The 27,115-nt window shown below is 42.0% G+C and overlaps 1 protein-coding gene across 4 annotated transcripts in view; it reads right to left on the bottom strand.

Moving 5' to 3' along the window:
• The window catches only part of FHL2 (four and a half LIM domains 2), an 81,567-nt gene extending 79,326 nt beyond the window's left edge, over nt 1–2,241 (bottom strand). The window contains exon 1 of one of the 4 annotated variants that reach the window (XM_066577879.1): nt 2,006–2,241. In XM_066577879.1, coding sequence (XP_066433976.1) covers nt 2,006–2,062 — 57 coding nt within the window. In that variant the 5' untranslated portion in view covers nt 2,063–2,241. Of the gene's footprint in view, nt 1–1,929 lie in introns of all 4 variants that reach the window. The other 3 variants (XM_066577865.1, XM_066577861.1, XM_066577872.1) reach the window with 3 other exon arrangements.
• Nucleotides 2,242–27,115: the final 24,874 nt, after the last annotated feature.

The raw sequence follows: 27,115 nt of genomic DNA on the forward strand, positions 1-27,115 counted from the left end.
ACCTCATGATAAAGAGGACAAGAGGCTACGATCCCGATTTCCAAAAAAGAATGTTGAAACTAAGTAAAGAAACAAAAAGTTGATGGCAGGAAAATACTGTAAGAGTTACTATTATCATTGACGTTTACTCAAGTTCTATCTTATTTTACCTGCAAATGCTCCTGCATGATCAATATGTAAAATGATGCAAATCTCGTTTCTTACTGATTGATTGAAAGAAAAATAAAAAACGTAAAAAAAAACTAAAATGGAACATGTCCTGTTTTGGTGAGTATTATGCACTAATTAGCCCATATTAAACTTAATTAGTCATTGAAATCAAAGGGAGTGTGCTTGTGTGGTTTTTTTTGCGCATACAAATGCACAGGGCCTACATGTGCAAAAAATAAGGTAAAAATGCTCAAAGGCAAGCACAAAAATGTATCACCCATTGAGCAAAATGCGAGTATTTAATACGCTTACACTCGTGTCACACAAACGTAAGCGTATTTACACGTGCATTTGAACCTTGTATTTGCATAATGGGCATTGCATATTTGTGTGTGAATTTGCGAGTTTTAAGCAGCTTTTTAAGCGGATGTCAAAATCGTGCGATTTTCTCACGATGTGACAGTACTACAAATCACATGTATGTGAAGGCCATGCTTTCCAATGTGTTCCTTTACATTAGTGATGTTTTGTAGGCTGCAGCATTGCAAGAAAAAAAAATCGCGACATGCTTAATATTGCCGTGATTTGCAAGGTTTTGTAACCATGTTTCCCTATGAGCCTTACTTCGGGTTTCATCACATCACACGAAATTGCGGTTTTCATGCAGTGCGATGCAACTTTTACAGTAGGAAGTCCTGCTGTTTATCCCTAAAATAAGCCCTAGCTACATTACCTTATAGGCACTGTCCACTCTGCCGCAGTTCTCCTCCCAAAGCTCTGGCAACCTTGTTTGTAGTCTTCAATGTGATGGCTGTGATTGGTTTATCGAGTGCTGCATTGATTGGCTGAGCCGCGGAGCTCAAGAACCAATTAGAGCCAGCGCTTCCTGGAGGCGGGATTTATGAACCCCCTAACCAGGAAGTGTCGGCTGAAGACAACAAACAACTGTGCCGGAGCTTCGGAAGGAGATGTGCGGGGGAGCGGACAAGGCCTGTTAGGTAATGTTTTGGTTTTTTTTAATGCAGCTAGGGGTTATTTTTTTCGGGGTAGGGCTCATATTTCAAGCCCCCCGAAAATTCAGGCAAAAGAACTCTACAAAGTCCTGATATCGCTGTGAGTAAACACAGCAATATTGCACAGTAGTTGCAGGGACAAAACTGCAATATTGCTGCAATTTTCTCGCGGCAATATCGCTGTTGCCCGTGTAAAAGAGGCCTTACTATATTTTTTTGTGTGCAAATCGCACGCATTTCCGTGTGCAAAAAAAACATGCTCCCATTCATTGAATGGGCAATTAAGTTAATTATTTTAATATGTGCTATGTCAATACGCAAATGCACAGGATGCTGCAGTTTTTCTTTTCGCAAATGAAATGCACGCAGGAAATACGCTTCCATGAACTAAGCGTATGAGTTCTATTCACTGTGTATTGCATGCGCAAAACACTGTGCAAATATGTTTGTGTGACACAAGAATTAGTGTCCTTATGCTGCATTATTCATCCCTGTAAAAAGAGTACATTTGTTACCATTGCAGTCATGTAATAAAACACATCATATATTGCCATATTTAAGCTATTGTTTCCTCTACCACTGTTATTTTAAAATAGATTAAATAAGGATCCATTAAACACTTAATCATTCAGTTTACCAAAACCAGTGTGATTATAGCCAAAGTCATTTCAGCAAAATGCAGAGGTTCAATGTCATATTTTGCAAGGCATTATCATTCACAGCCAGCACAAGTGATAGCAGTGCAGATGCACCCTGCCCCTCTCACCTCCTGCGTCCCAGCACAGCATCAGCCAGCATGGTAGCCCCCGGCTCTGTAACAATGGAGAGTAGCCTATACTTACAGTGAGTGCTCTTTCTTCCTCCAGGGGTAGGGGCTGAGAGGAGAGGAAGTCACACATCCAGTGGCAGAGAGCAGTGACACTGCAGGATCACAGCTCTACATGCACATTGTGTGGAAACAGTCTCCCTTCACGGTGAAACCCCTCATATCATTTTACCATATAAGGAGACGAACATCCTACTCTCGCACTCTTTTTCTCTGCAGCTGGCATCCAACACTTTCTCCTTTCCAGAGGTTGTGGCTTTTTTTTTCATTTTACAGATAAATGTCTTTCTTGGAATGTTTCCTGTAATCATACGGTGTTTTTTTTTTCTTCTAACCTACTTCATCAAATAGCTGAAATATCCCATCAGGCTCAGAACGGATCATTCGTTCATCCAGGATCCACATTAGCCACCAGGTCAGCAGCAAAAGTACCTGTCAGTCATATGACTGTAATAATAATACTATTACATTAAACACATAAAGTACGAACGAGGAAAAGTATCTGCAAGCAGGATTAAGACCATCTGAATAATATATTTTTTAATTCAACCATAGCAAAAAGATAAAACAAAGTTTTAATATGCTAATCATTCTACTACTGTCACCATATCATCAAGGATACAAAATAATGTATCAATTTATATGTAATTCTATTGAACCAAAGTGTGATTGTTCTCAGCAAGAGAAACAAAGTAATCTTGTAGATAGGATACCTGTCTAGTTTCTGCAACTTAATTATTGACACACTTTTAAAGTCACACTTCGAATCTGACATTATTTAAAGTGTGTCACGGGCCAAACAAGTTTGGCCAATGTCATCATGATAAAGAATGTGTAGTACAAAGGCTCTATTGATACATGAGCTCCATTGCTGTAGGTAGGACGAAGCCAGAGGTAATTACTGAACAAACATCTGGAGAGCTTTCTCAGAAACACTCCATTCCTGTCTAATGTCACTCTGACCCAGCATTATATCATGGGTAGTAGGGAAATGAGTTTTATTTAATACTGGTAAAGAAAAATCACCCACACCTAAGGAGTGGTTGAAGATAACTGATAATCTGATCCAGTCGTGTGCAATCGGCCTAAATCACTTACTGTGTTGGCGATGGGACCTTTCTAAGTTTCTGAGAACTGATTCTACAATCAACTGCTCTAAATGTTACGTTTGCACAATATGCAGATGTCATACCTGTAATGCTGTTAGTGGGAAAACCTGGGGAAACAAAGCACAAGAATCGGATCGTTAGCGACTAGAGATGAGCGAGTATACTCGCTAAGGCACATTACTCGAGCGAGTAGTGCCTTAGCCGAGTATCTCCCCGCTCGTCTCTAACAATTCGGCGGCCAGCGGGGGGCGGGGAGCGGGGAGGAACGGAGGGGAGATCTCTATCTCCCTCTCTCCCCCCCGCTCCCCGCCGCAACTCACCAATCACCCGCGCCGACCCCCGAATCTTTAGAGACGAGCAGGGAGATACTCGGCTAAGGCACTACTCGCTCGAGTAATGTGCCTTAGCGAGTATACTCGCTCATCTCTATTAGCGACTGTTTTGGCTGTGTGACAAAGAACAACCTAGCTCTACAGAAATTTCTTAGCCCCAAAATGCAGCAAGAGTAAACAGCAAACCACGTTATAATGCAATATTAGAACAATCATACATTAGTAGAAACTAGAAGATATACCTGCTCGTTGTACGGCGATTTTATGACTAGCAGTCCTGGAATATACAAAGTGAGCCACAACAATGAGCCCAGCACTGCACTCTTATAGAAGTCGTCCAAAATAAAAGGCTTGTTGCCCATAGCAACCAATTACAGCATTTATTTAATATCAGAGGTATAAGAAAAGAAAACTGAACTGTGATTAGTTGCTGTTGGCAATATAAATTACAGATGAAGTTGGTGAGTTTTTGATTTTTAATTCCGCCAGTATTTCTCGCCTGGTGCTGAAGAACACTCATGCTAAATTTACTCAAATCAGACAGAACTGTGGATTTGTATACCACACAAACAAACAGATTATGCATTTTATATATATATGTATGTATATTTATATAGCCTGGGTACCCGATACAGAACGCGGGCAATACAAAACGGGACATTTTATGTAAGAAAAGAGGATATTAGAACGTACGCGGAAATACGTGGAAGCACACTGATGCTGATTAATGCTATGTGACTCTATTAGCCATATCTTATACTGCTGAGGTAAAATGAAAGCTATGCTGTGATTGGTTGCCATATATTATAGTGCTGAGGTAAAATGAAAGCTGTGTTGTGATTGGTTGCTGTAAGCAACAGCTTTTAATCCTCAGCGCTGAGATAAAATGAAAGCCACTTATATCTAAAACATAAAATTTGTTTGTTTGTGTCGTATACAAATCCCCAGTTCTGGTCCAATTTGAGTAAAATTGTGCATTTTTTGTTGCCAATAACAACCAATCAGAGGTCAGCTTTCATTTGTTATTCCGCTGAGGTAAAATGAAAGCTCCGCTGTGATTGGTTGCTATAGGCAACAGCTTTTAATCCAAATTTGGGGGTTGCTGCATTAAAATTCAAGGAAAGGCAAAAATATGCAAATAAGGTTGCTGAGGCTACAAAATTTCAGAATTTTTTTCAGCCTATAGCCTTCTCCAGGTCGGGATTATACTGTGTGCAAAATTTCATGTCAATCGGTCGTACCGTTTGTGCGTGATGCTCCAACAAACAAACAGACATTGACAAATATATAGAAGATTAACAGTAGAATTGATAGAAGTTGAACACAAGTCTGTTAATGCATGTGTCCCAGCCCCGTAGGCAATGCACATGGGCTTTCCTTGCACAATACCCTTCTAAGTGTAATTAAATACACATTTCATACACGGATATGATTTACTACGTAAAGATATGGAAACATTGTATACATCGCATAGCTCATAGGCCGGAGTATACCAGACATAAATACATAAACCTGCCGGCTACCACATTCATGACTTCACTTTGTGGAAAAGCATCTGTTTCAGAGGATGGATAATGACTCAGAACTGTAGTATGCGGTCCGTATGTAGTAAACAAGTAAGGGATTCTCAGCGCCTCTGTGTACATAAAGTCTCCTTTCCTAAAACCTCCTCATAGGAGCCATTCTTTGTTCTCAACACAAAAAATAAGGAGAGGAATACGGCTGGTTTAGAACTAGTCATGCGCTTGCCATGTCACACGGGCATAGGCACATTTACATGTGCTTTTGAGCTGCATATTTGCGCAGTGGGCACTGTGTATTTGCATGTGCATGTGTATATTCTACTGAACTTGTTTGCTTATGCAAAAAAAAAAAACAGACAACTATACTCCCATTCCTTGAAATGGGCAATTAAGTTAATGAGTTCAATATGTGCTATTTTCGTCCACGAATGCACAGGAAAATACAGCATACTGCGTGGTTTTTGTGCGAACAAAATGCACACACACATGCAAAATACGCTTATGTGAACGAACCCATTCACTGGGTATTGCACACACAAAAAGGTTGTGCAAATTCTTTTGTGTGACACAAGCCTTAGGCCACTCTCACACGTGTTCAGAAATTTTTACCACGATTTTGAGCTGCATTTTTGAACACGTGCCACAGCGTTTGGCAGCATTTTTATGCATCTATTAAGCTGCGTTTTCACGCCCCATCTGAGGCATTGGATTCCAGTTCATTCGTTCACAAAAGGGGCAAATTTGCACAGCGAATAATTGCCCAGCGGGGAAAAAGCACTTACTTTTACGTGCAGCCCGAAAAGATAGTTCTAGTTCTATCTTGCGGACAGCATACGCCGGCGGCTCCCATAGACTCCTATGGGAGCTGGAAAAATAAGGAGGTGGAGGCAGTTTAGCAGCATCCAATGCTGTGAAAAGCTTACAGGTGCCTCTATTTAGGGATTTGAAGTTATTCCGAGGATTTATGCTGAGTGAGGGATTTCCGGACTGTGACGTATTTTTTCGCTAATACATTGCACCCGGCTGTGTCAATGGACGAGAAAACGCTAATTAAGCTCGGCACTCAAGTGCAACATTTCTTCATTCACGCAATTTAAACGGTGTGTACGGGTGATGGTTAAAACACATATGCTTGTGTGAAGGAGCCCTTAGACACACTTCTCTTAATGAAACCTTATGGGTGGTGAACAAGTACTCCAATATCTTGGTGAATTTTACGCACACTAGCAGTAACATTTGTTTTCCTAGCGGCTTTTCAAAAATATCAAGGTGAGCGTAAAACTTGTCTAAAGCGCATCATAAATTTGGTGCACGTCACATATAACATTTATTTGCCACAATTTGCAGCATATCTCTGTCACATGTTGCATAATAGATATCCCCCAAGTATTTTAAGTAAGAAGATGCTGAAAGAACACCTGAAGACACTTACCTATGTGTTGTGTCTGTTCCCCCGAGAAAGTAAGGAGTGAAGAAGAGAGGTGGCTACCCTAGAGCTTGGATTAGCCAGACAATGGCATTGGTTACTAAGATGAAATGTTCCTGCCTATTGAGCTATTAATATGATATCTTCTGTCTAAAGATAATGACTGCAACAACTCTGATTCAGTATCCTTTTAAGGCATCAAAGTCACACAAGTGTTGGACCTCTGAAAGGATGCGAGTCACTAATGGAGAAAACCTTAGTTCTATACAGTGGAGATATCTTTAAACTAATTGTATACTGTATATCCATGTATAAGCATGGTAAGGTCATAGGACATGCTCAGAGCATTCTTGCAATACACAGGGTGTAGTCAGGAAGACCGATCCAGCACTATTGTTCTTTCAATATAGGACACCAATATGGAGATATAGCACTGTATCAGTCTTTTTGACTACACCCTGTATAGCCAGCATTCTTATTTTAGCGTCTTATTTTAATATTTTTTTAATAAACACATATGGATCAATGTTCTAAAATTAATTGATTGATTAATTAATATTTTAATATTTTTAACAGGCTTACTAACCCATTAATATTTTACTTTTGCAACTAATGTGGGCAAAAACTGAACGGGACTATTAGTAAAAAGAATATAAAAGTTTCATCAAAACGCTCACAGCACATTCCTAACAAACATGGTAGTTTGCAATAAACTGCAAACACAATACGCACAAGAGTCTGCATGATATTTCACGAAAGGCAAAAACACAAGGGCGTATGCGCAGCTATGCTAGGTGCTACAGAGCATAGTTGCGCATGAACCCGGGTTTTTCGGGGTTTTTTCAGGCCATTCAAACTCTACTCTATAGCGTGCAAGTTTGAAAAAAACTGCGGGAAATTAGGTCCTGCCCTATCTTTCCTGCGCGTAGTATTTAGTACACCTGGGAAAGATAGGGCAAGTCCTATCTTTTCTCGCCTGAACTGTTAACAGGCGAGAATACCAATAATGAAAGCAAAACAATTGAAATCAATGTTTTAGTTTCGCCCTGTTATGTGGCCATTATTATCAAAGTCACGCCCATGTGAAGCAGCCCTAAGGGGTGTTGGGTCGGGGCTTAAACACATGGGAGAGTTTTGGTTTTTTTTTTTGCATAACAGGAAAATAGATCCAATTGAGTTCAATGGGTCAATTCTCACTTCTTTTTTTTAAGCCTGGGCACAAATAAAATAGCACCTGGTCTATCTTGTGCATGTTTGCGCACCAAAGATCCCAATAGAGCTCTATAGGAGGTGCGCAAACACGCACATCTGCCCACATTAGGCTATTTAGCCATTTAAATCAGGGCAGGATGATTCCCTTGTCCATGTGAAGAAACTGTGCCTGTGCAAATATGCTCAGTTTTTGCACAGTCACAAGTGCAAAATACACTCGTTCACTACGCAAAAAAATTGCGCAGGAGTGAGCATACTGCATAACACGCTCGTCTGTCAAAGCCCTAAGTGTGCATTCACCTGAACAGTTTTCCTGTGCAAGTTCCATCCGACTGCTATATGGACGGAACTTGCATGGAAAAATTACCAATTGATTTTAATGGGTTAATTTACAGAAGCAAATTTTTTCAATCGCATCAATTGTGCAAAATCGAAAAATCGTTGTGTGTCCTATTTTTGGGTGACTCTGTTCACAAATCGCCCTTTACTCTCCATGGGATAAAAAATAAACAGCTTTGCACATGCAGGTAAATGCGAGGTTAATGAGTCCAATGTGATTTTCTATTTTTCTATGCCATTTGAAGAACATATGTTTTTCACATGTGTAAAAAAAAGCATTACACTCACAGGAAAAATCACAGGTTTGCAAGTGTCATATCAGTCTGAATTTCTCACTAGTGTAAATGCACCCCAACTGTACCCAGCTCTGTGGCTCCCTTCTTCTGAGGATTGGTGGGGGTCTCAGCATGTGAACCCCCATAATCTGTAAATGATGACAAATGATAGTAATAAAATGACTAGACTTTATGTGTGTACCTTGACTGAATCTAAGCCACATTCTTCAGCTGCACAAGACACTGAGGAATAGAATTTGAAAATCCAAAGTTTGTCTCTTAAAATGTAATGACACAGAACATTAATTGCAAACATCCATACAAGATTTGGATTGGTATTTGTACATTATGATATAATTTGAAGAGTTTCTTTTATGTCTTGCCGTGAGAGTGATTTCAAACCTGGCTAGGGGCCTAGACGATTAAGTGTAAGTTATATGTGAAAAATACATTAATTGTCAAAAAGAATTCAAGCCCCCTAGAAGTTGTCATACTCGAATCGACTTTCTAAGTGTGATTGTAACGCTGATATAAGTAAGTGCTTTTAATGACCTGGGAAGGTTAGAGTAGCCTCTGCTGCAGCCAAAACATCCACATCAACCCAATAACGACAGACTCAGAATTATCTTTGGATACACTGGCTACAGCAGCCATTTTATTAACATACTTAACATAAAATATCCAGCAATATAAAATGAAAGACGGAGGGGAAGTCTTTGGAGCCATAAAAATCTGGTGCGTAACATAATAAAAAAAAGAGCCTTGCCCCCAACTGTACTGACGGTCTTGGGGGCACCACAAGCCACCCTTGGGTGGCTAATAAATTTAGATCAAGACCAGGAGGGATTTACCGCCCCCTTTTCCCCATTAGCCAAGTCCCACAGTATTCGCAGATTGAGGCACTCACCCCAAGGTCTCCAGACACAAACATGGCTGCTATCAGTGCCCAAACTAGATTTGGATTTGTTGCTGAAGACAACACACTTCCACTTTGTAGCAGTTCAGTTTTGACGTTCTTGCAAACAGAGATGATGGTGGGTGGGTGTCCAAGGCAGTAAATGTAATGGGTGCCGTGAGACCAAATGTCCTTCAGCCAAGTGCCTGGAAATGGTTTGGATAGAAACAGGGGCCTGCAACGATGGAGCCAACTATCTCTGGACAGTGGGCAACGAAACAGTTGGAGCTGCTAATGCATGTCAAACCATCAGATGATCCTCTCTACTGGTGGTCTGTCGAGCCCGTTTGCTTTGTTTGCATGCCCTCGTGCATCCACTGTCCCCAATACATCCTAACAGTCTAGTCAGAACGTTCCAGGTGGTGGGTAATTCATAGATACAACCATCCAGCTTTTCGCATTCCAATTATCCGCCCCCTCTCAAACTCTGTTACCTGGGTGAAATCTCCTTGATTGCATCGTAGAGGCATCTAGCAGTCAACAGGCTCTACACAAGTGGAAAAAGAGGTCCACTGCACACAAGCAGCCTCTGAGTGCCTTTTTATAGGTGAAGTGTAGAACCACCTATAGGGTCTCAGGTGGCAAGACTATTCATCTAATCCCACCACAACTCTAATCATTTGCATATTTGCCTGAGATGTAACTGTATGCTGAGTTTTACAGCAAACAACAACTTAGTTGCCTGATTTTTTTGACAAAATATATTATACATTTGCAAATAAAAATACTTTTTGAATGTGTAAGGAATGGATGCTGTAAAAATGTTCAGTGGATATTTTATTGCCACATTGCATTGCTGTCTAAGCCTACACAACATCAATGGGTTTTTTTTGGGCACGCTATGATCCACTTGACATAGAAAGATGATAGTTTGCTGTTACTGAGTTCTGATTCATTTTTAGTGAGTAATACTCCACATTATAAGGAGAAATCGAAACATATACCATAATTTAGTTAGATTTACAGACAAAAAATAAAATGCCATATGAAGTAAGTGACACTCATTCAATAATATATTCATCTCAATGGGGAAATTACTGGTATCCCTTTTGCTATTTTTCTTCCAGTAGGGTGCCCCTAAACTATACAGTTGCTGAGGGATAATTCCACTTGGAGCTATTGAGTAATGTTGAGTGATGATTAAAATAATTAGGTCAGGAGTGATAGACCTGATTTAAAAAAAATAATTGTGAATCGGGGCTGCCGATTCTGACTTCCATTGAAATCTATAGAAGTAAAAATCGGATTCTCCAATTTGGCCTCCAAAATGTTTCTTGAATAACAATAGAGGTGGCAACCCAGTTGTTAGCACTGCTGCCTTGTAATGCTGAGGCCCCAGGTTCAAATCCCCATGAAGGTCAGATTCAACTCCAGGCCCCCAGCAAGTCATGTTTTCTGGATTTCCTTAGTATTACAGGTGATGTAAATATTGTCGGTGCTTCAGACATTGCCACAGGTGTTCTTACTATAGAATATCCTGAAAACATGACCTGTTGGGGTGCCTTGAGGACTGGAGTTGGGAAACACTGCTCTTAGGTATGTAGAGCCAGACAATAGCAAGTATATTCTATGATTAGACTTTTAATATGCAATCTGCAATTTATGGTTGTCAGGTTAATGTATCTGAGGAAGTGGTTGGTTGGACCCTGACATTTTATGATTTCCAATAAAATTGGCTGTATTGTATCTTTAGAATCTTTTACAACTCAGTTTTTGCTGTTTCATGCTCCAGAGAAAGACTGTTGCACATATGATGAAAGAACATGGGTTTAGGAGTAGAGATTGTGACAAAACTTACCCAAATAACAAAGTTTTTCAGCTGTACTTTGATAGCTAGTTGGTGAGTGACGGAAACGGAACTGTACAATGCCACAACCTGATAAAAAGGAAAGTAACAAGAACTAAGGCCTCTCTCACACAGGGCGTTTGCAGAAACGCAGCGTTTTTCAACGCCGCGTTTACTGCAGATTCCTCCCCATTTCAGCAGCGCTCTGCCAGCGTTCTGGCTGCGTTTTCAGCTCGGCTGAAAAGAAAAAAAAAAGTAATACTCACCTAGCCGCTGCAGTCCGGGTCGCGGCTGCTGGACTCTGCCGCTGATCCGGGCTTCCTCTGTTTGAGAACCCCGCCTCCAGCAATAGAGTGCTGTGATTGGTTGTTGGCGCGGGCTCGATGCCCAATCACAGCCCTTCATTGACTGTCTCAGCCAATCAGAGCTTGCCAAGTGTTGCCGCATTTTTAGCAGTGCTGAAACCGCTGCCCATTCATTTTAATGGGCGACGCAGGGGTGAAAACGCCCCAAAATAGAACATGCATCGCTGTCAAAGCGCAGCGTTGGAAGGCGCTGCGTTTTCAGCCCTGTGTGAGCAGCCCCATTAAAATGAATGGGAGTGTGGTACAGCGTTTAGCGCTGGGCTGAAAAGGCAGCGTTAAACGCTGTACAAAACGCCCTGTGTGAGGGAGGCCTAAATGTGAACATGTTGGAAAGATATATGCTACAGAATATTTGGTGTAAATTAATATAAATGTACTTACCCAACAGTGCACCAATAAGCAATATACAGTATTTGTAACTATGTTTTGTTGTCAGACTGGCTATGTTGCCTGGATGAGAAATTAATTGCCACAAACTATCCAAATACACTCTGACCTCATTATATTGTTGCACAGTGGCTTATTTCATTCATGTCATGTTTATCAGTGATTTTAGAAGATCATATTAAGTTATTTAGAGTACCTAACTATAAAAGGTGCCTCATATCTTTGGTGCTTTTCACTCGACTTTTATTAGTCTGTTTATTCATAATGGTATTTATAGAGCATATTTTAGCTGTAAAAGTATGCTGAGCTTAACATGGTACCATGTGTTCCCGAAAATAAGACGCTGTCTTATATTAATTTTTGCCCCCCAAAAGGGCACAGTGTCTTATTTTCCGGGGAAGGCCTTATAATTCAAGCCTCCCCCGAAAACCCAATAGTTCTTACTATCGGGGTAGGACCTATTTTCGGGGAAACACGGTATATGATATGTAAAAAATCACAGATTTCTAGTTGATATTTCTAGCAATATGTGGGATATATAGATAACACCTGGAAGTCAATATAAACAGAATTCAGGCAAAACTGTGCCAAATAATGGAGTACATAACGTACCAAATATATCATATAATTTAGCTACCTTTCATGTCTTCTTCAACAGTATTATCAAGTGTCCAGAAAAAAAAAAGTGCGGTTCTGTAGTAAAACCCTGTCTATATATATTGTTCCGTAAGTTATAGATTTTCCGCACTGAAAATATCTGACATGCACTCATGCACTGCCGGTCATAAGTCTTTGAACACCATGAGCATTCAGAGTTTCAAGGCAAATGCTAACATCTAAAACACGAGGACATTGCCTCACTAAAAGATAACATTACAGTATGTTAGTACACAGCCTAGTCTGCAGGCGGCCTAAAGGTAAGCATACAGTTGACGACAGTGATTTGTTTACATCCTTCTTGGAGCTGTGTTCTTGTCCGTGTTTCCAAATATTTCAGTTGGGTTTCTAGTATGTTATTCAAACCTTAGCAACTTGAAATCAACTGTAGAAACGTAAGGACAGGGATTTAATAACAAGGAGTCAAGGTAATTACATTAATATTCATATCACATGGTCATTAGGAACCAATGTGGTCATATGGATTTGCAGTTAGTAAATTATAAGAGTTGGCTTCCCCGCTGCAAGCAAATGTGGACCAAGAAACGAAGACCGTAATCAAAGCATACTATATTTGTGATATTGCCTCAAAACTGAGGATCCCCAGGTCCACTGTTACAAACGTATTTGTGAAACTGGGACTAACAAAGAAGAACCATCAAGTGGAAGGCCAGGGGTGACTACTAAAGCAGAAGATAAGTCCATCCTGCTGCTGCCAAAATGAGAAAGAAAGCTAACTGCTCCTGAAAGTAAAGCACATCTGAACTTATGTCAGCAAGTATTTGTGGAAACTATCAAGAGGGCACTTAGAACAGCTGGCCTTTTCAGTAGGGTTGCTGTCTGGGAACCACTTCTTATGGCAATAAATTTAAAAAAAGACTGCAATGGGCACCGAAACACAAGAATTGGACTTTAGAAGATTTAAAAGAAAAAAAAATGTTGTGGATTGTTTAGTCCAAATTTGAGGTGTTTGAGAGCAAAAGATAAATATTCGTACAGTGCTCGGCAAACAAAAAGATGATGCCCAACTGCATTACACCAACTGTCAAACATGGTGAAGGGTCTATAATAGTGGAATTGTCAAACACAGAGGGTTTCACAAAATCTTTGTTCGCAACACAGTCTCTGCAAGTTAAAAGACTGATCAGCAGGAGATTGATTATGCAGGAAAATAACCCAAAGGACACTTCAAATTTTGCAAGAACTACCTGGTAAAGAAATAATTAGAAGGTACTCTGATGAAATGACCTCCACAGTCGCCTTGTCTAAACTCAATCGAACTTCTGTGTGAAATTAGAAGACAGGGGCTCAAAAAAGTAGTATGCACAAAAATGGATAGGAGGTGACTTACCTGGCGCGATTGGGCTGCTCAAATACAGGGCAGTCCGTCCCTCCTGATTTCCCGGTAGGCAAATAGAATAATGGATTGGTTGGATGAGCCGACCCTGGGCACATGGACATCTGAAGAGAGGGCAGAGCGACAATGGGGACCCCGAATGTAGATTTTGGATAAAGAAGAAGCAAGGAGACAATAAGTAGACAATAAGTTTAAAAAGATCCCAGCACTCCAGGGGCATACCATAAACCGATAGTAAAGATAAGTCACTTACCTCACAGGGGGGTTTCCAATGAGAACACCCCCTAATCCTGGTAGTCGATTGGTCACAGTGGTGTTTCCACGCAAATACAACACAAGCATTTACACACAAACATTAACATTAGCGCCATTGTTAATGTTTGTGTTTATTGTTTTTTATACTATTGTATGTCAGTATATGACTAGTTAGCCTAGACGCTATACCTAAGTGCTTATTCACAGGAGCGTATATCAGCTGCCATTTTCAGGGTCGGACGATATATGCTACCATCTAATGCATTGAATTCCAATGCATTAGATCACATAGGCGTATTCCCGCGGCGTAAAAGCGCCTGGCTGACCAATATAGCGCCGGGCTTCTTTTATGCTGGGCAGCTAAAATAGTCCTGGAACTATCCTTCTGCCTGGAAGAAGGATAGTTCAGCCGCTGCATAAACTCCTATGGGAGCCAATGGCAGGGAAAGGGAGGTGGGAGGGAGTTTAGCAGCATAACTGCTAAACTCCCTCCCCCTTCTCTCGTCCTCTCTCCTCCCCTCCGGCTGTTTGCAATGGTAGGAGGTGGGACAGAGGCTGAGCTAAGCTCAGCCCCGTTCACTCCCTCCCATTGCCGGCTGCGGACAAGGAGTCAGGAGGGGGCGGGAGCTTATCTCTTCCTCCGTCCCGCCCCCTCCCTATTTAAACAGTCAGAGAGGAGGGGAGCCAGTGAGGGGAAGAGAAGGGGAAGACAGCTTAGCAGAGCTAAGCTGTCTCTTCCCGCCCAATGGCATTGTAGCCTCAGTGTATATGCGCCGGGCCTGGGCTGTCTAATGTTAGATTTGTGTGCCCGTTTACGCATTCTTACAGTGTTGGCTGGCGCACGTCAACATGCCTACGGCCGTGTGAGAGAGTCCTTTATAAAACATTGCGATATCACATTCAATTGTTTTCAATGGGGAAACATTGCATCGCACTGTATGCACCTAGCACATGGTGCGATTGTAGTGGCCCAGAACACCATCCTGGTCCCCTCCATTAATGTCATACATGTTTTATCCTATGTAGATGCACTGTGCAAAGCTTGTCCTGTCATATCCAGCGTGTGTTTTGCACAGCTGCGGCGCTTGAGAGGCTAACAGTAATAAAATCATTGCCTGCATATAAATGTATCAGTCTGTCTTGTCATGTGGTACAAGTGAAGTTATAAATGTGAATGTTTGAAAGCAGGAGGAGGTCTTCCATCTTGTCTACCTGAGAGAGTGCTAACACAGAGCCACATGGAAGCACATTCAGCTTCCATGTAGGTGAAGATGGAAGAAGAGGAGCGTTTGGAGTGTGGATGTGAATGGAGTGAGTCCCACCATCAGAGAGAGAGAGAGAGCCCTACAAAAATTTATAAACAGGTACCATTTCACACTACAGGCTTTTCCTGTGCGGCCGTCCATAATTAGGATCACCGCACAGAGGTACTTTACTGTGTCACACACGCGCGCCTGCCATGTAGGGTGTTTCTTGTCTAAGCCTTCCTGTCAATAGTTGTCTGCCAGAGAGACTGCAGAGTGACCCCTACCCCCCTTCCTCTTCTGGAGTGCTCCCAATCCAGGACCGGTGACATACAGATAACGTGGACTGTAGGGCCGTATTCATCCTGTGTATTCTCCCTAACTCTGAGCTATAGCCTGCTAATATTCTACCGTGAATTGTACCTGCATTACCTGTTGTAAAAGTTTATTATCAAGTAAAAGTTATACCGGACCCTAACCGTTCCTGGGGACCCGAGGTACTATACAAAAGTCTCAGTGTTCATTTCTCCGCCGCATAGCATACCGGTGTGTGGGAACGGTGGTGCCACGGGTGATAAGTACTACTACTCCCATTAACCCATTTATTGGCATTCCCTATCCTAGAGGTTTTGAAGCTGACCTGCGATACTCTGACCTTGTCTGCATGTCATCCCTCTGGGACCAGAGCCTGGTAAGTGCTGCCGTTAGCCAGGTGCCCAGCGTCACCCCTCTGGGGTGTTGCACAATGCTGCCGTTGGTCCCATTGAAAACAATGGCCATGCAAGGGCATGCCCAAAGATAGGATATACCGCGATTTGTTTCCTGCATCGCGGTGCGATGCAATGTGGGCAACAAGCGCTCACGTGTAGGACCCCATTCAAAAGAATGGGATTCATATTTGTGTGTCTCCTAACACACAAATCTCGAGCGATTTTCTCGGCCGTGTGAAAATGGCCTAAGTAAACTGAGTTTGTTCAAACCACATTTATTTACATTCTACTATACATTGAAATCCGCAGCCAGATTTCTGCAGCAAATCTGTGATGTGTGTACAAGAAAGGGTTTTCAGTTGCAGAAATTTTTGTTACAAATCTGCCATGCATGAATGTAACCCTTTTACAAGAGTTCCCACAGCAATCCAAAGATTATGGTCATTGTCAGGTTAAATGGCTATACCTAGAATTGTCACTTGTGATATGAGGCATCAGCCTACAACCACTTCAACTACTTCAGCTAAGAAAGGTGTTAATAACAAGAACACTCCTCGTCATGCTGACGTCTGTGTTGAAATGCTGATAAATTCTCCCCTGGTGTAACCTATTTATAGGCAATCAGGCTGGAGTTTGCGACTCAGGATAATCCCTTCATAGAACTACAAAGCACACATTCATCACTTCCATTGTCACTTGATGATTATGTGGTATCAAATGATGCCTTGGTTTTTCATTGTTGTTTTTGTAATAAATCATACAATCGACATGCAATTCTCCAAAACCAAATTCTTTCTCTTAGCTACAACTGACCACATAGAAGAATGTTCATGGTTTATTCATAGTAACAAAAACCATACACTGAGTGCCTGTGCAAACAGCAAGACAGTGCGGAAGAATGCAGAATGGCCTACAATTTGTACAATACACTTATTGTGATTCTATAACTTATTTCAGTGCTGATCACTCAATGTGGAGCTTATACTGCTTGTACATTCACACCAGACCTGTACATAAAGCTTAAATTCAAATGGTATGTCCACCTTTGTAAATCATTTAACAGATCAGAGGTACATTTACAGTTATTGTCATTGAAAATAGTCTGCATCTGTTGTTATCAGTGGTTATCTGTGGCCATTAGTAATAGTCAAATACATCATGCACAAGGTGGTTCAGACCATGGTATATGAAAGCTGGCTTAATTTCTACCTGTAAGTGACCTGAGACCACTTGATTAATACCACGGATGGTTTGAAAACCCGAGGTGCAAAGTGCCCCATATCTAGTGGACACCCAAGCTTAACTTGGAGGTAAACCGCCTAGCTGAGTGTCGTGCACTTACACATGCCCTTCTTCTTTTACTCTAATTGTGCACACTCCACTCTATTTTGGCGTAGCCTTTTCGCAAAACTATAATGCAAGCAGAGTTGCTAGAAAATTCTATAATGCTTGGACAGATCAGTTGCAAAAGAAGATCGGGCCACCAAAAAACATGATGGCCGATACTGTCAGAGCTGATACTGGCATGGATATCACACAAATGAAAGAAGCAGTGCAAAACTAAAAAACATGGAGGGAGCTCGCCTTTAGAGTCACCGAAGGTCGTGAATGACTTAACGGCTAGCAACACCATAATATGAGGAATTTTATAGTGACAGCAATAAGTCTTGGCCAACCTGCATAGCACTTCTATAGTGTGCTAACTACGCATATTTGTTTTGGCCCTTATGACTGCCCCTCATGGAGGTCTCCGGGGGGTTGGCCCTCAGTTTCCTCACACACATGCAACCTTGCTCCACATTCTGGGGAAAGCAAACCTATACCTCCCAACTTTTCAACAATGAAAAGAGGGACAGGTACAGTGGCATGCATAGTGACATATTTTTAGGACAAGCCCCTTTATGCAAAGCTTCACGCTTTGTATCCCATAAGGGACCTTTTTTACACAGGGTTGGAAATCCGCAGCAGCGGAAATTCACACCAAATCCACAGATCTAACTGCAGATTTTGATGTAGAATTGCTGGCAGGTTTCAAGCCATTTTCAATTACACATCAAAATCTGCAGGTAACGGATATCACAGGTTGTCCATCCATTCTACCTCGGTAACTGCATTGAGGAGGGAGGGTACGAGACATGCCTCCAGCCACCCAGGACTGCAGGACAGTATTTGAAAATTGGAACTGTCCTGCAGAATTCAGAAGCCATCAAACCTACTACTTGGAGGTAAGGTGAATGCTTGAGTGGCAGTCTAGGCAGATGCTGAAGCACTAATGAGCTTTACCAAAGGTTTGTTGAGGAAAAGCTGTAGGTCTTGATCATCATGTGGCCTTGTGGTTCACAAGGTTGGGGCCTTCTTCCTTATGAAGAAGCTTATGATAGAACACATCCTAGTGTGCATTTTTTTGTGGCATGCTATACACTCTGTTGCGGCTTTAACCCTTTCCAATACAATTTGTATCCTGGTTTTCCTAGGGGGCTTACTCTTTTTCTGCCGTTATACAACGGCGCTACATGCTTGCTAAAGCCAGTACTGCATGAGGTGACATGTTGGATAGGCTCTGACAGCAGAGAGACTGGCAATATGCAGTAAGAGAACCCCGACGGACGTCTTCCAACATCGGAGCTGTACAGCCTTAAATCATAATGTCTTCAGACGTCAGACAGTGGATTGGAAAGGGTTAAAAATGAATTTCCAATGTCGACTGGAGTATAGCTGGCTTTATTACATTCTTCTATAGGAACAGAGCATTTAAAAACTTCTAATAAACCAAGACAAATATGTATCTGCAAATGTTTTATTACCATTGTAATAATCTATGGTTTTATAGTTAGGCAAGCAAGGTCCTGAAGTCCATGTAAGTCTATCTGAGCTTCATGTAATGCAGTACTGAACATAGAAATGTGTTGCTGATGTTGTGCATGTCCTTCTCTTTGTACTTAGCCACTACATACTTCAAAAGACTTCAGGCCCTGTTGAAGTGATAATGAAGAATTCTCTGAACTGGTCCACCGCTCTCACAGTACTCTCTAAATCATGTTGTGTTCATTGTTGATACCGTGCAAAAATAACTTTCAAAGGTGCGTCTGTAAGCGGCACATCCCCGGTTGGCATCCTTCTTTCCAACAATGACCTTTTTATCCTTCGGTGTTCAGTGGCTGATGGGATTTACAATCATATATTAAATAACTTTCCTCACAAGGACAGACAGCTGCAAGGATACATTATAATCCTCAAATACAAAAAACTATTTCCCTTAAGTACAATGACTATTTGCAGAGTATACATCTGCCTATTAATTTGGAAACATAATGTTAGGTTGAATATTACTAAATTAATGCTCGTACAAAGGATTGCACATCATGGTACCGCAAATCCAGGAACAACTGTGCAATCAACAACTTTTATAAAGCCTTAATGTACAACATTATAAATAACACACATCAGAAAAAATGACCTTCTCTTCTTGAAGGACACTAGCACTTAGGGCTTCGACAAACCAGAGTATGCGGGAATACACTCACCGCAACGGAGCATATTTGGACAAGGTTTGGAGATGACAATAATCAGGCTGATACGTGTGTATCAGCGAATAGTACTATATGTTTTGTACTCGCAATGCCTGTTTACATACACGTGTGTTACTCCTTTTCCGGGAGCCAACTGTCTTCTTTTACATAGGGTCACACCTTTTCTTTTGCTTTTTTTAAACCTACCATAGAATTCTATGGCAGTTGCTGAGTAAAACTCAGAAAGATAGAGCAAGTCCTATATTTTCTTGCATGCAGGAATTGCGTGCGAGAAACACACTCATGAGAATGAACCTATTAAAATCAATTCCTCGGAATGCATCGCCCATTGATTTCAATGGGATCTTAAATACATTGCAGGGTTCGCGCATGCCATGTGATGTGCATGTAAGTGCAATGTGAGGTTTCCCATTGTCTATTGCGTGTGAAACTCGCATGAGAGGTTCGGAACTTCACAGCGTCCGCCGGTAAAACACACGTTGCCGAGCGTGATATCATGCCGAGTTTTCCTGATATTGCACTCTCATGTATGCAGTTGTCTTCTTTGCAATGCAGATTTAAAAATTCACATGCAGAAAAAATTGCATCATATGAACTACGGGTTGGAATTTCATTGTAGTCAATAGAAAGCTAAAATTGTGCGGATTCTAAAGCAGATTTCAAATTCACATTCGTGGCAGAATCTGCCCCACAAAATAGACTTAAACTGAAAACACACTGCTATGGGCAAAACTACTCTCGGCAGTACGAGGCGTAGCTGTGCCTGAACAAGAAAAATTTTCTCTGTCTCGCCGGCAGTTCAAATTCTGCACCAGAGTGCAGGAGTTTGAAAAAAGAGGTGAGAAGATAGCAGCTGCCCGATCTTACCCACACCATGTGTCCACTAAGTGCAGGGAAGATAAGATATGTCCTATATTTTCTCGACCGTGGTACTCATGGTTGAGAAATCCCCGCAGTAAAAACAAAACCACTGAACTCCTATTGAGATCAGTGGTTTTGTTTTGTCCCATTATACGCTCATGTGTTTATGCCCTTACCTAACAGGGGAGATGCAGTTCATAACTCAAAATAGACTAAATAAGGCTGCCTGCACATGATAGGCCTGGCTGGCATCTGCGCGTACCTGTCATACCAGCCCGTAATATCAATTGTGGAAGGGGCGCAGGTCGGGCGGCTTCCTTTGACTTCAATGGAAGCCGTTGAGGCGCGTACCACTTAAAAATAGAGCATGCTGCGATTTTTCCTTTGCTCGCAGAAAAAGCTATTCCTTTCCACGAATGTGCAGGAAGAAGCGCTTTCCCATAGCATTTCATGAATGGTATTTGCTGTGGAACCACAGTGCGGATGCCAGCCACAGATTCCACAATGCAAATCCATTCGTGTGGAGACGGCCTAAGGCCATACTCACACTGACAATATTCTTCTGTGCGTTTTGTACGTTGCAAGGCACACAAGACTTGCGCAGAAATTGAACCCACTATTTGCAATAGGTGTACGTACATGTGTGGGTTTTCTATTACAGTATATATATATATATATATATATATATATATATATATATACATATCCATTCTTTTTAATGGAAATTCTTGAAATAACGTGATCTTCAGAAGTGAGAAAAACACACATGAAAATGGAATGTGCAGTAATGCGTTTGTCTCACAAAATGCATCGCAATCGCAGGTTTGCAAGCACAATATCACAATATCAGTCCAAGTCTTTCAGACTGATAAACTTGCCCGTTTAAATACACCCTGAAGGTACATTTACACAGGCAACAAAAAGCCGTGAGTTCTGTGCGACTGCGCATTGTGATAACCAATTATTTACAAGGGTGTATTTACATGGGCGATTTTTCTCTTGCTGTGATGCTGCATGTTCTATTTTTTGGGCGATATTGCTCATTATTTTCTATGGTACAATAAAAAGCGCATGACACTCACATGCAGACGCGATTGTCATGGGAGTACAATGTGATTTTAACATTTTTCCTATTGAAACAACATGGAGGTGCGATGTGTTTTTCTTACAAAATGCTTTGCAATCGCAGGGAAAATGACATTTCCAAGTAACTCAAACCGATATCGCAAGTCTGGCCTTGTACTATAATTTGTCTGTGTCGCATGTGTAACGTGTAGTAATCATTACGTCTAGAGATGAGCGAGCATACTCGCTAAGGCAAACTACTTGAGCGAGTAGTGCCTTATTCGAGTACCTGCCCGCTCGTCTCTAAAGGTTCGGCTGCCGGTGGGGGGCGGGGAGCAGCGGGGGAGAGAGGGGAGGAACGGGGGGGGGGGAGATCTCTCTCTCCTTCTCCAGGACCCCCAACTCCCCCCTGCTCACCGCCGCAACTCACCTCTCACCTGCGCCGGCAGCCGAATCTCTAGAGACGAGCGGGCAGATACTCGAATAAGGCACTAGTCGCTCGAGTAGTTTGCCTTAGCGAGTATGCTCGCTCATCTCTAATCACGCCTTTTATTTTTTATTGTAATTCCAGTATAATATATCAGAGGACCAGAAATTTCTGGTTTAAAATATGTCACATGAGCTTACTATGTTTCTACCCCTATAAATATATCATTTCTGGTATTCCCTAAAACACAGACATCTTAGCTGTGTCCAACAATGGCACGCTTCACCAGCCTCAATAAATGAGTTATATGTGACAGATACCAGAGCGCTGTGTCATGCTTCTAATTTATGCCAGATTAACCACTTGGCTTTTTGTCATGACTAGGATTATACAAAAAAGCCATTTTAGGTATCATTATATTTTTCTTTTCTTGTGCTCAAGCTCGACTGTCTTACATTAGTCACACAGGGAATCAGACAACAAATCAGAATTATAAATTTGTACCAAATTGAATTTTACAACTATGAAAGTTTATTCAATTGCAAATTCATTTCATCAAATTGCGTCTCTTTCCTTCTCTCTCTCTCTCTCTCTCTCTCTCTCTCTCTCTCTCTCTCTCTCTCTATATATATATATATATATATATATATATACCAGTGTATATATATACAATCTGTATATCTCTGCATTTTTTTGTGGCTGCCGACCATCATTAAAAGTTGAATGTGGTTCACAAGGTGCAAAAAGTTGGGGACCCCTGCTTTACTAAATAAGGAGCCTCCAGTTTATAGTCTGGCTTGCTGCATATTGTTAGGGTCTACGGCCATTGTGCCTACCCTACGGCCATTGTACCGGCCTTATGGCGATTGTGCCTGCTCTGCACTTTATCAGGTACTGCATTTTTGGCTCTTTTCCAGTGAAATATGTTTTTGTGTTCACCTCAACTCTGTGATTTTAGCTAAGTTAGTTAAGATCAAGGCAGACTTAAAGAGACGTTAACTGGAGTCTCCCTTCATCCCAGCCTGATGTCCACTGTCTGCTCTAAAATGAAATAGTATAACACAGGGCACTTAGAGGCTGAAATGAATCTTAGTGAAGATTAATCTGGTTTGCGGTATGTCTAATCTCTCCCCTTTCCTATGTAAGTTGCCATCCTTTATATATATCGGGAATAGTTTCATCTTCACTAAGATTGACCGCAGCCTCTTAGCGCCCTTATTATACCATTTCTATTGAGTTGCCATTACATTTGTACCTTGTTTGGATGCTCAGCCGCTGGAGAAAGTAATATGATGACACAGATGTCCACAAAAGTGTGAACGTGTGAACTAGAAGGTTCTATTCACATTTATCTAATATTGAAGGCTTATTTGAATATAGTGTGGTACCATCTGGGCTACACACCCGATGGGCCATTTTCTATCATCTATTTCTTTGGCATTATATACCGTCATTTTTGGCGCTACAAATATTGACCATATATACGTATATTTGTGCTCTCAAATCAGTGACAGAAGACACCCAACAACAGGGCTGGAAGAGGGTGATCATCATGCTAATTCAACTGTATAGAAATCAAAAGGGAGGGGGGAAAGGAAGATGGAAGGATAGACTCATACACAGATGTGGTGCAGGAGATAATGACGAGTTACCTGCTGCTGTTTCTTCACATCTCCACTACTCAGTAATGCTGCACACTGTCCTATATGACAATGTTAGATATCTGTGTGTGTGTTACAGTGTTATTAGAGACCAGACTGTATAGTTTTCTCTACCCCATTCTACAGAACATAGCACAGCAGGAGTCTGTGCCCACCCGTCCTGAAAGGATTGAGAATCAGATATACACGCTGCACAAGAAAAATACAGGATACAAGTCATATAAAGGCCAGATATAGTGTTATTCCTCATGTTCACACATTGCAGCTTATTCTGAAAAGTCATCTGAAAAGTTAGATATGCTTTAAGAAACCTTTGCTATTCCTTTTGTCATTGTATTCAGCTGAGTAGTTTCTTATGTTCAGCTATAAAAGGTGGTTACACTTCATATTCTTGAGTAATAATTTAGTAATCCCATGTGCCTCACATTATAATAGTAAGTAATCCCATGTACCTCACATTAGCAACCAAAATGTGCTAAATGCAAGGTGATAATTTGAGGCAAACTGAGATTATGTGAAGCACATGCTGAACATTTGTTCCGATATGGCTCTTACATAGTGTTATACAACAATGTTTAACAAACCAAACCAGTAGAACCCTGTTTTTGTTACAACTTTGCTAGAAGTTCAATTTGGGTTCAGGTATATCCCTCACCTCTTCCAAGGCTTGCCGCTGTGAGCGCTCACTGGCTTCCGATTCCCAGTGGCCTGTAGTGGCCTCTGCTGACCAGCTGCACCGCACCTGGCTAAGTCCCTGGGAACCGTAAGCCCGGCAGCACTGACTGCAGGAAGTCTTCGGAGAAGGTGAGGGGGGAGCGCTGCGGTATTAATGTATCTTGACACCACCAGGAAGTCCTGGTGGAGCCAAGATTGACAGGGGGATGACTACCCCTGATGCTGATTGGCTGCACAGCAGCCTTGCAAATAGATCCTGGAGGGCCAGTAAAAGTACAGGGAAAATAGATACAGTGGAGCAAAAGTGGAGGGAAAGTACATACAGCAGCCCCTAGTTCTAATGCAGTGCAACAGCTGCAACCTGGGCACTGAGGCATTCTCTGGAACATCGCTCACTGTTGTAGCAATCAGGCGAAAGCGTAATGAAGCGGCTTCTCCAGCATCACAAGAGGCACACCCACCCAATGTCTGTTTCACATACCGGCCGCTGCATGGTCAGGGGGAAAAGAGAATGCTATGCAGGAGCCCATGCCGGCGGCCTACCCCCCCCCCCCCCCTCCCCACACACACACGCCTCAGGCGGTTTTCCCGGCGGCTGAGCACTAGCACTGACGGCGTAAGCTCTCAGCGGAGGACCAGGCAGCAGGGATCTGACTGTGCCACCGGAGGAGCACAAGCGCTCAGCGCGCCAGCTGTCAGCGGGGGAGTGGCGTTCAAGGGAGCAGAGAGCCACGCCGGAGGAGCAGAAGCACTGAGAAGGGCAGCTGTGAGTGGGGGAGCGGGCAACAGGGAGCAGACTGTTCTGGCGGTGGAATAGAAGAAGTGAGGGCGCCAGCTGTGAGCGGGCAACTTTAGGGTGAGGGTAAGATAACTTGTTAGGTTTACATTATTACATTTTAATGCTGCCATGTTACAGCTCTAACATGGTAGCATTTATGCACACTGTCCTGCTAGGACCTTCGTGCCTTGACCCAATTGGGAGCTAGGGGTGTGACAGGGGCGTTCCTGCTGTAAAACCCCTAGCTTCTAGTGTCGTCAAGGTACACTAATACCGAGCGCTGCATAGTATAAAATCATCTGTGGATACGCAGCTGATTTCCAGTCAAAATCCGCACCAATGGTACAGATTTTGACTGTTTTCTGGATGCGGAAATGCTGCAGAATTTGCCAGAGAAATTTCTGCTGCTGACATTCTGCAGTATTTTTCCCATGTGTGAACATACCCTAAGTGGCCTTAGTAGTAATAGTGTCCCCCTATATCGGCCCCAGTAGTAATAGTGTTCCCTATATTGGCCCCAGTAGTAATAGTGACCCCAACAGTGTCCTCAGTAGTAATAGGCTGTGTAGATAGAAAAAAAAGGACCCCGCGCTCCTTGTAGACCACATCCAGATATCCACACACAAGGCTGGATATAATCTTTTTATTGGGTCATGGAACCATAATGCTACGCATTTCAACGCTTTTAATAGCATCTTTATCAAGCATAGAACATATGAAATGCACACTGGCTTTCTAGATACTTACACACATTCTCCCTGCCTCCCCTTTCCAACGTCATGTGACTTGTGGGGGCGGATTTACCATCATCACATGTACCAACTTGGCACATTGTCACACAATTGTCGCCTATAGCACAAAGCGCTGTCCATAAGTGTGTGTTTCTGTTTAGTAGTAATAGTGTCTCCTATATCAGCCCCAGTAGTAATAGTGATCCTCATAGTGCTCTTAGTAGTAATAGTGATTCCCCACATTGGCTTCAGTAGTAATAGTGTCCCCTATCTTGGCGCTAGTAGTAATAAAGACCCCCACAGTGGCCTTGGTAATAATACCCTTACTACTGGGGCCGATCTAGGGGAAACTATTACTAACCTCAGTGCCTGCTGCAGGTCTTTTGCAGGGTTTCTGACCATTATGCTTATACAAAGTATCTCTAGGAACACTCACTGTCTTTGCTATCTTTTTATATCCTTTTCCTTAATTGTGCAAGACAGTGATCTCTTCTTTTAACTTTTTGGACTACTGTCTTAACATGCAGTAACACATCACAGTCAATCAAGCCCTAGCCAATACAGATTTGTGATGTGTTTTACCTCATTCAAACCTGATGCATCCAATGAAGCCCCTGATTTGCAAATGTGTGCTCTTATGAGGGTTTCTATTCATGGGGTTGAATGCTTCTGAGATTACAGAAGTCATTAAAGTGGCATTTTGTTTTGAATTTAGAGAAAAATATTGTTGCTCGTTTTTTGTTTTTTTTTGCAAACAACTGACAGTTTGTAAATTTGGCAATGTAATGTAATTTGCAATGGGGGGGTGAATAATTTTGATTGCAACTGTACACAGCATGTGTCACTCTGTGGTTGGAGCATGTGCCAGTCTTTCCTTAGCACGGCGGTACACTCTGTGAGCAGTTTACAGGCTCTGATTAGTAGAGCTGCACTAATCAGCACAGTGCTTGCTTTGTTTTGTAGAGGGAAGCCTTGCTGGTCTTCCTCCTTTTCTATCCATCAACTCGAAAGTGGCACTCTCTGGGCAAAACCTCCGGGGCTTGACAATTGGGCTGCCTAATGCTGGTTATACCTCTGCTTTATAATACAGGTTGTTACAAATGTGACAATTTTGTACAAGTTCTTTATTTGTTTATGGTCTTGTCATAATTGCTGTTTGATAGAAAAATGAACATTTTTATTTTTTTTAAAAATTAAATTAGACTCTGCCTCAAACACGCTGAGCCCGAGGCCATTATTTGGCCTCTGGCTGCCATAACAACCATCAGCACTTTGGGATCACATGTGGAAGTGATGGGATGAGAGGCTTCCAATCCACCGAAATGCCACAGTCAGCATTGACTGCTAGATTTATGGAGTTAAAGTGATCAGAGACCATTGCTATTGGTCCCTGATCACTACCCTGTGCACCAGCTATGAGAAATAGCCTTACGTATTACAACAGAAGTGCACACGGTGCTGCTATT

This window comes from Eleutherodactylus coqui, chromosome 1 (assembly GCF_035609145.1).
Source record: "Eleutherodactylus coqui strain aEleCoq1 chromosome 1, aEleCoq1.hap1, whole genome shotgun sequence".
Lineage (NCBI taxonomy): Eukaryota > Metazoa > Chordata > Amphibia > Anura > Eleutherodactylidae > Eleutherodactylus > Eleutherodactylus coqui.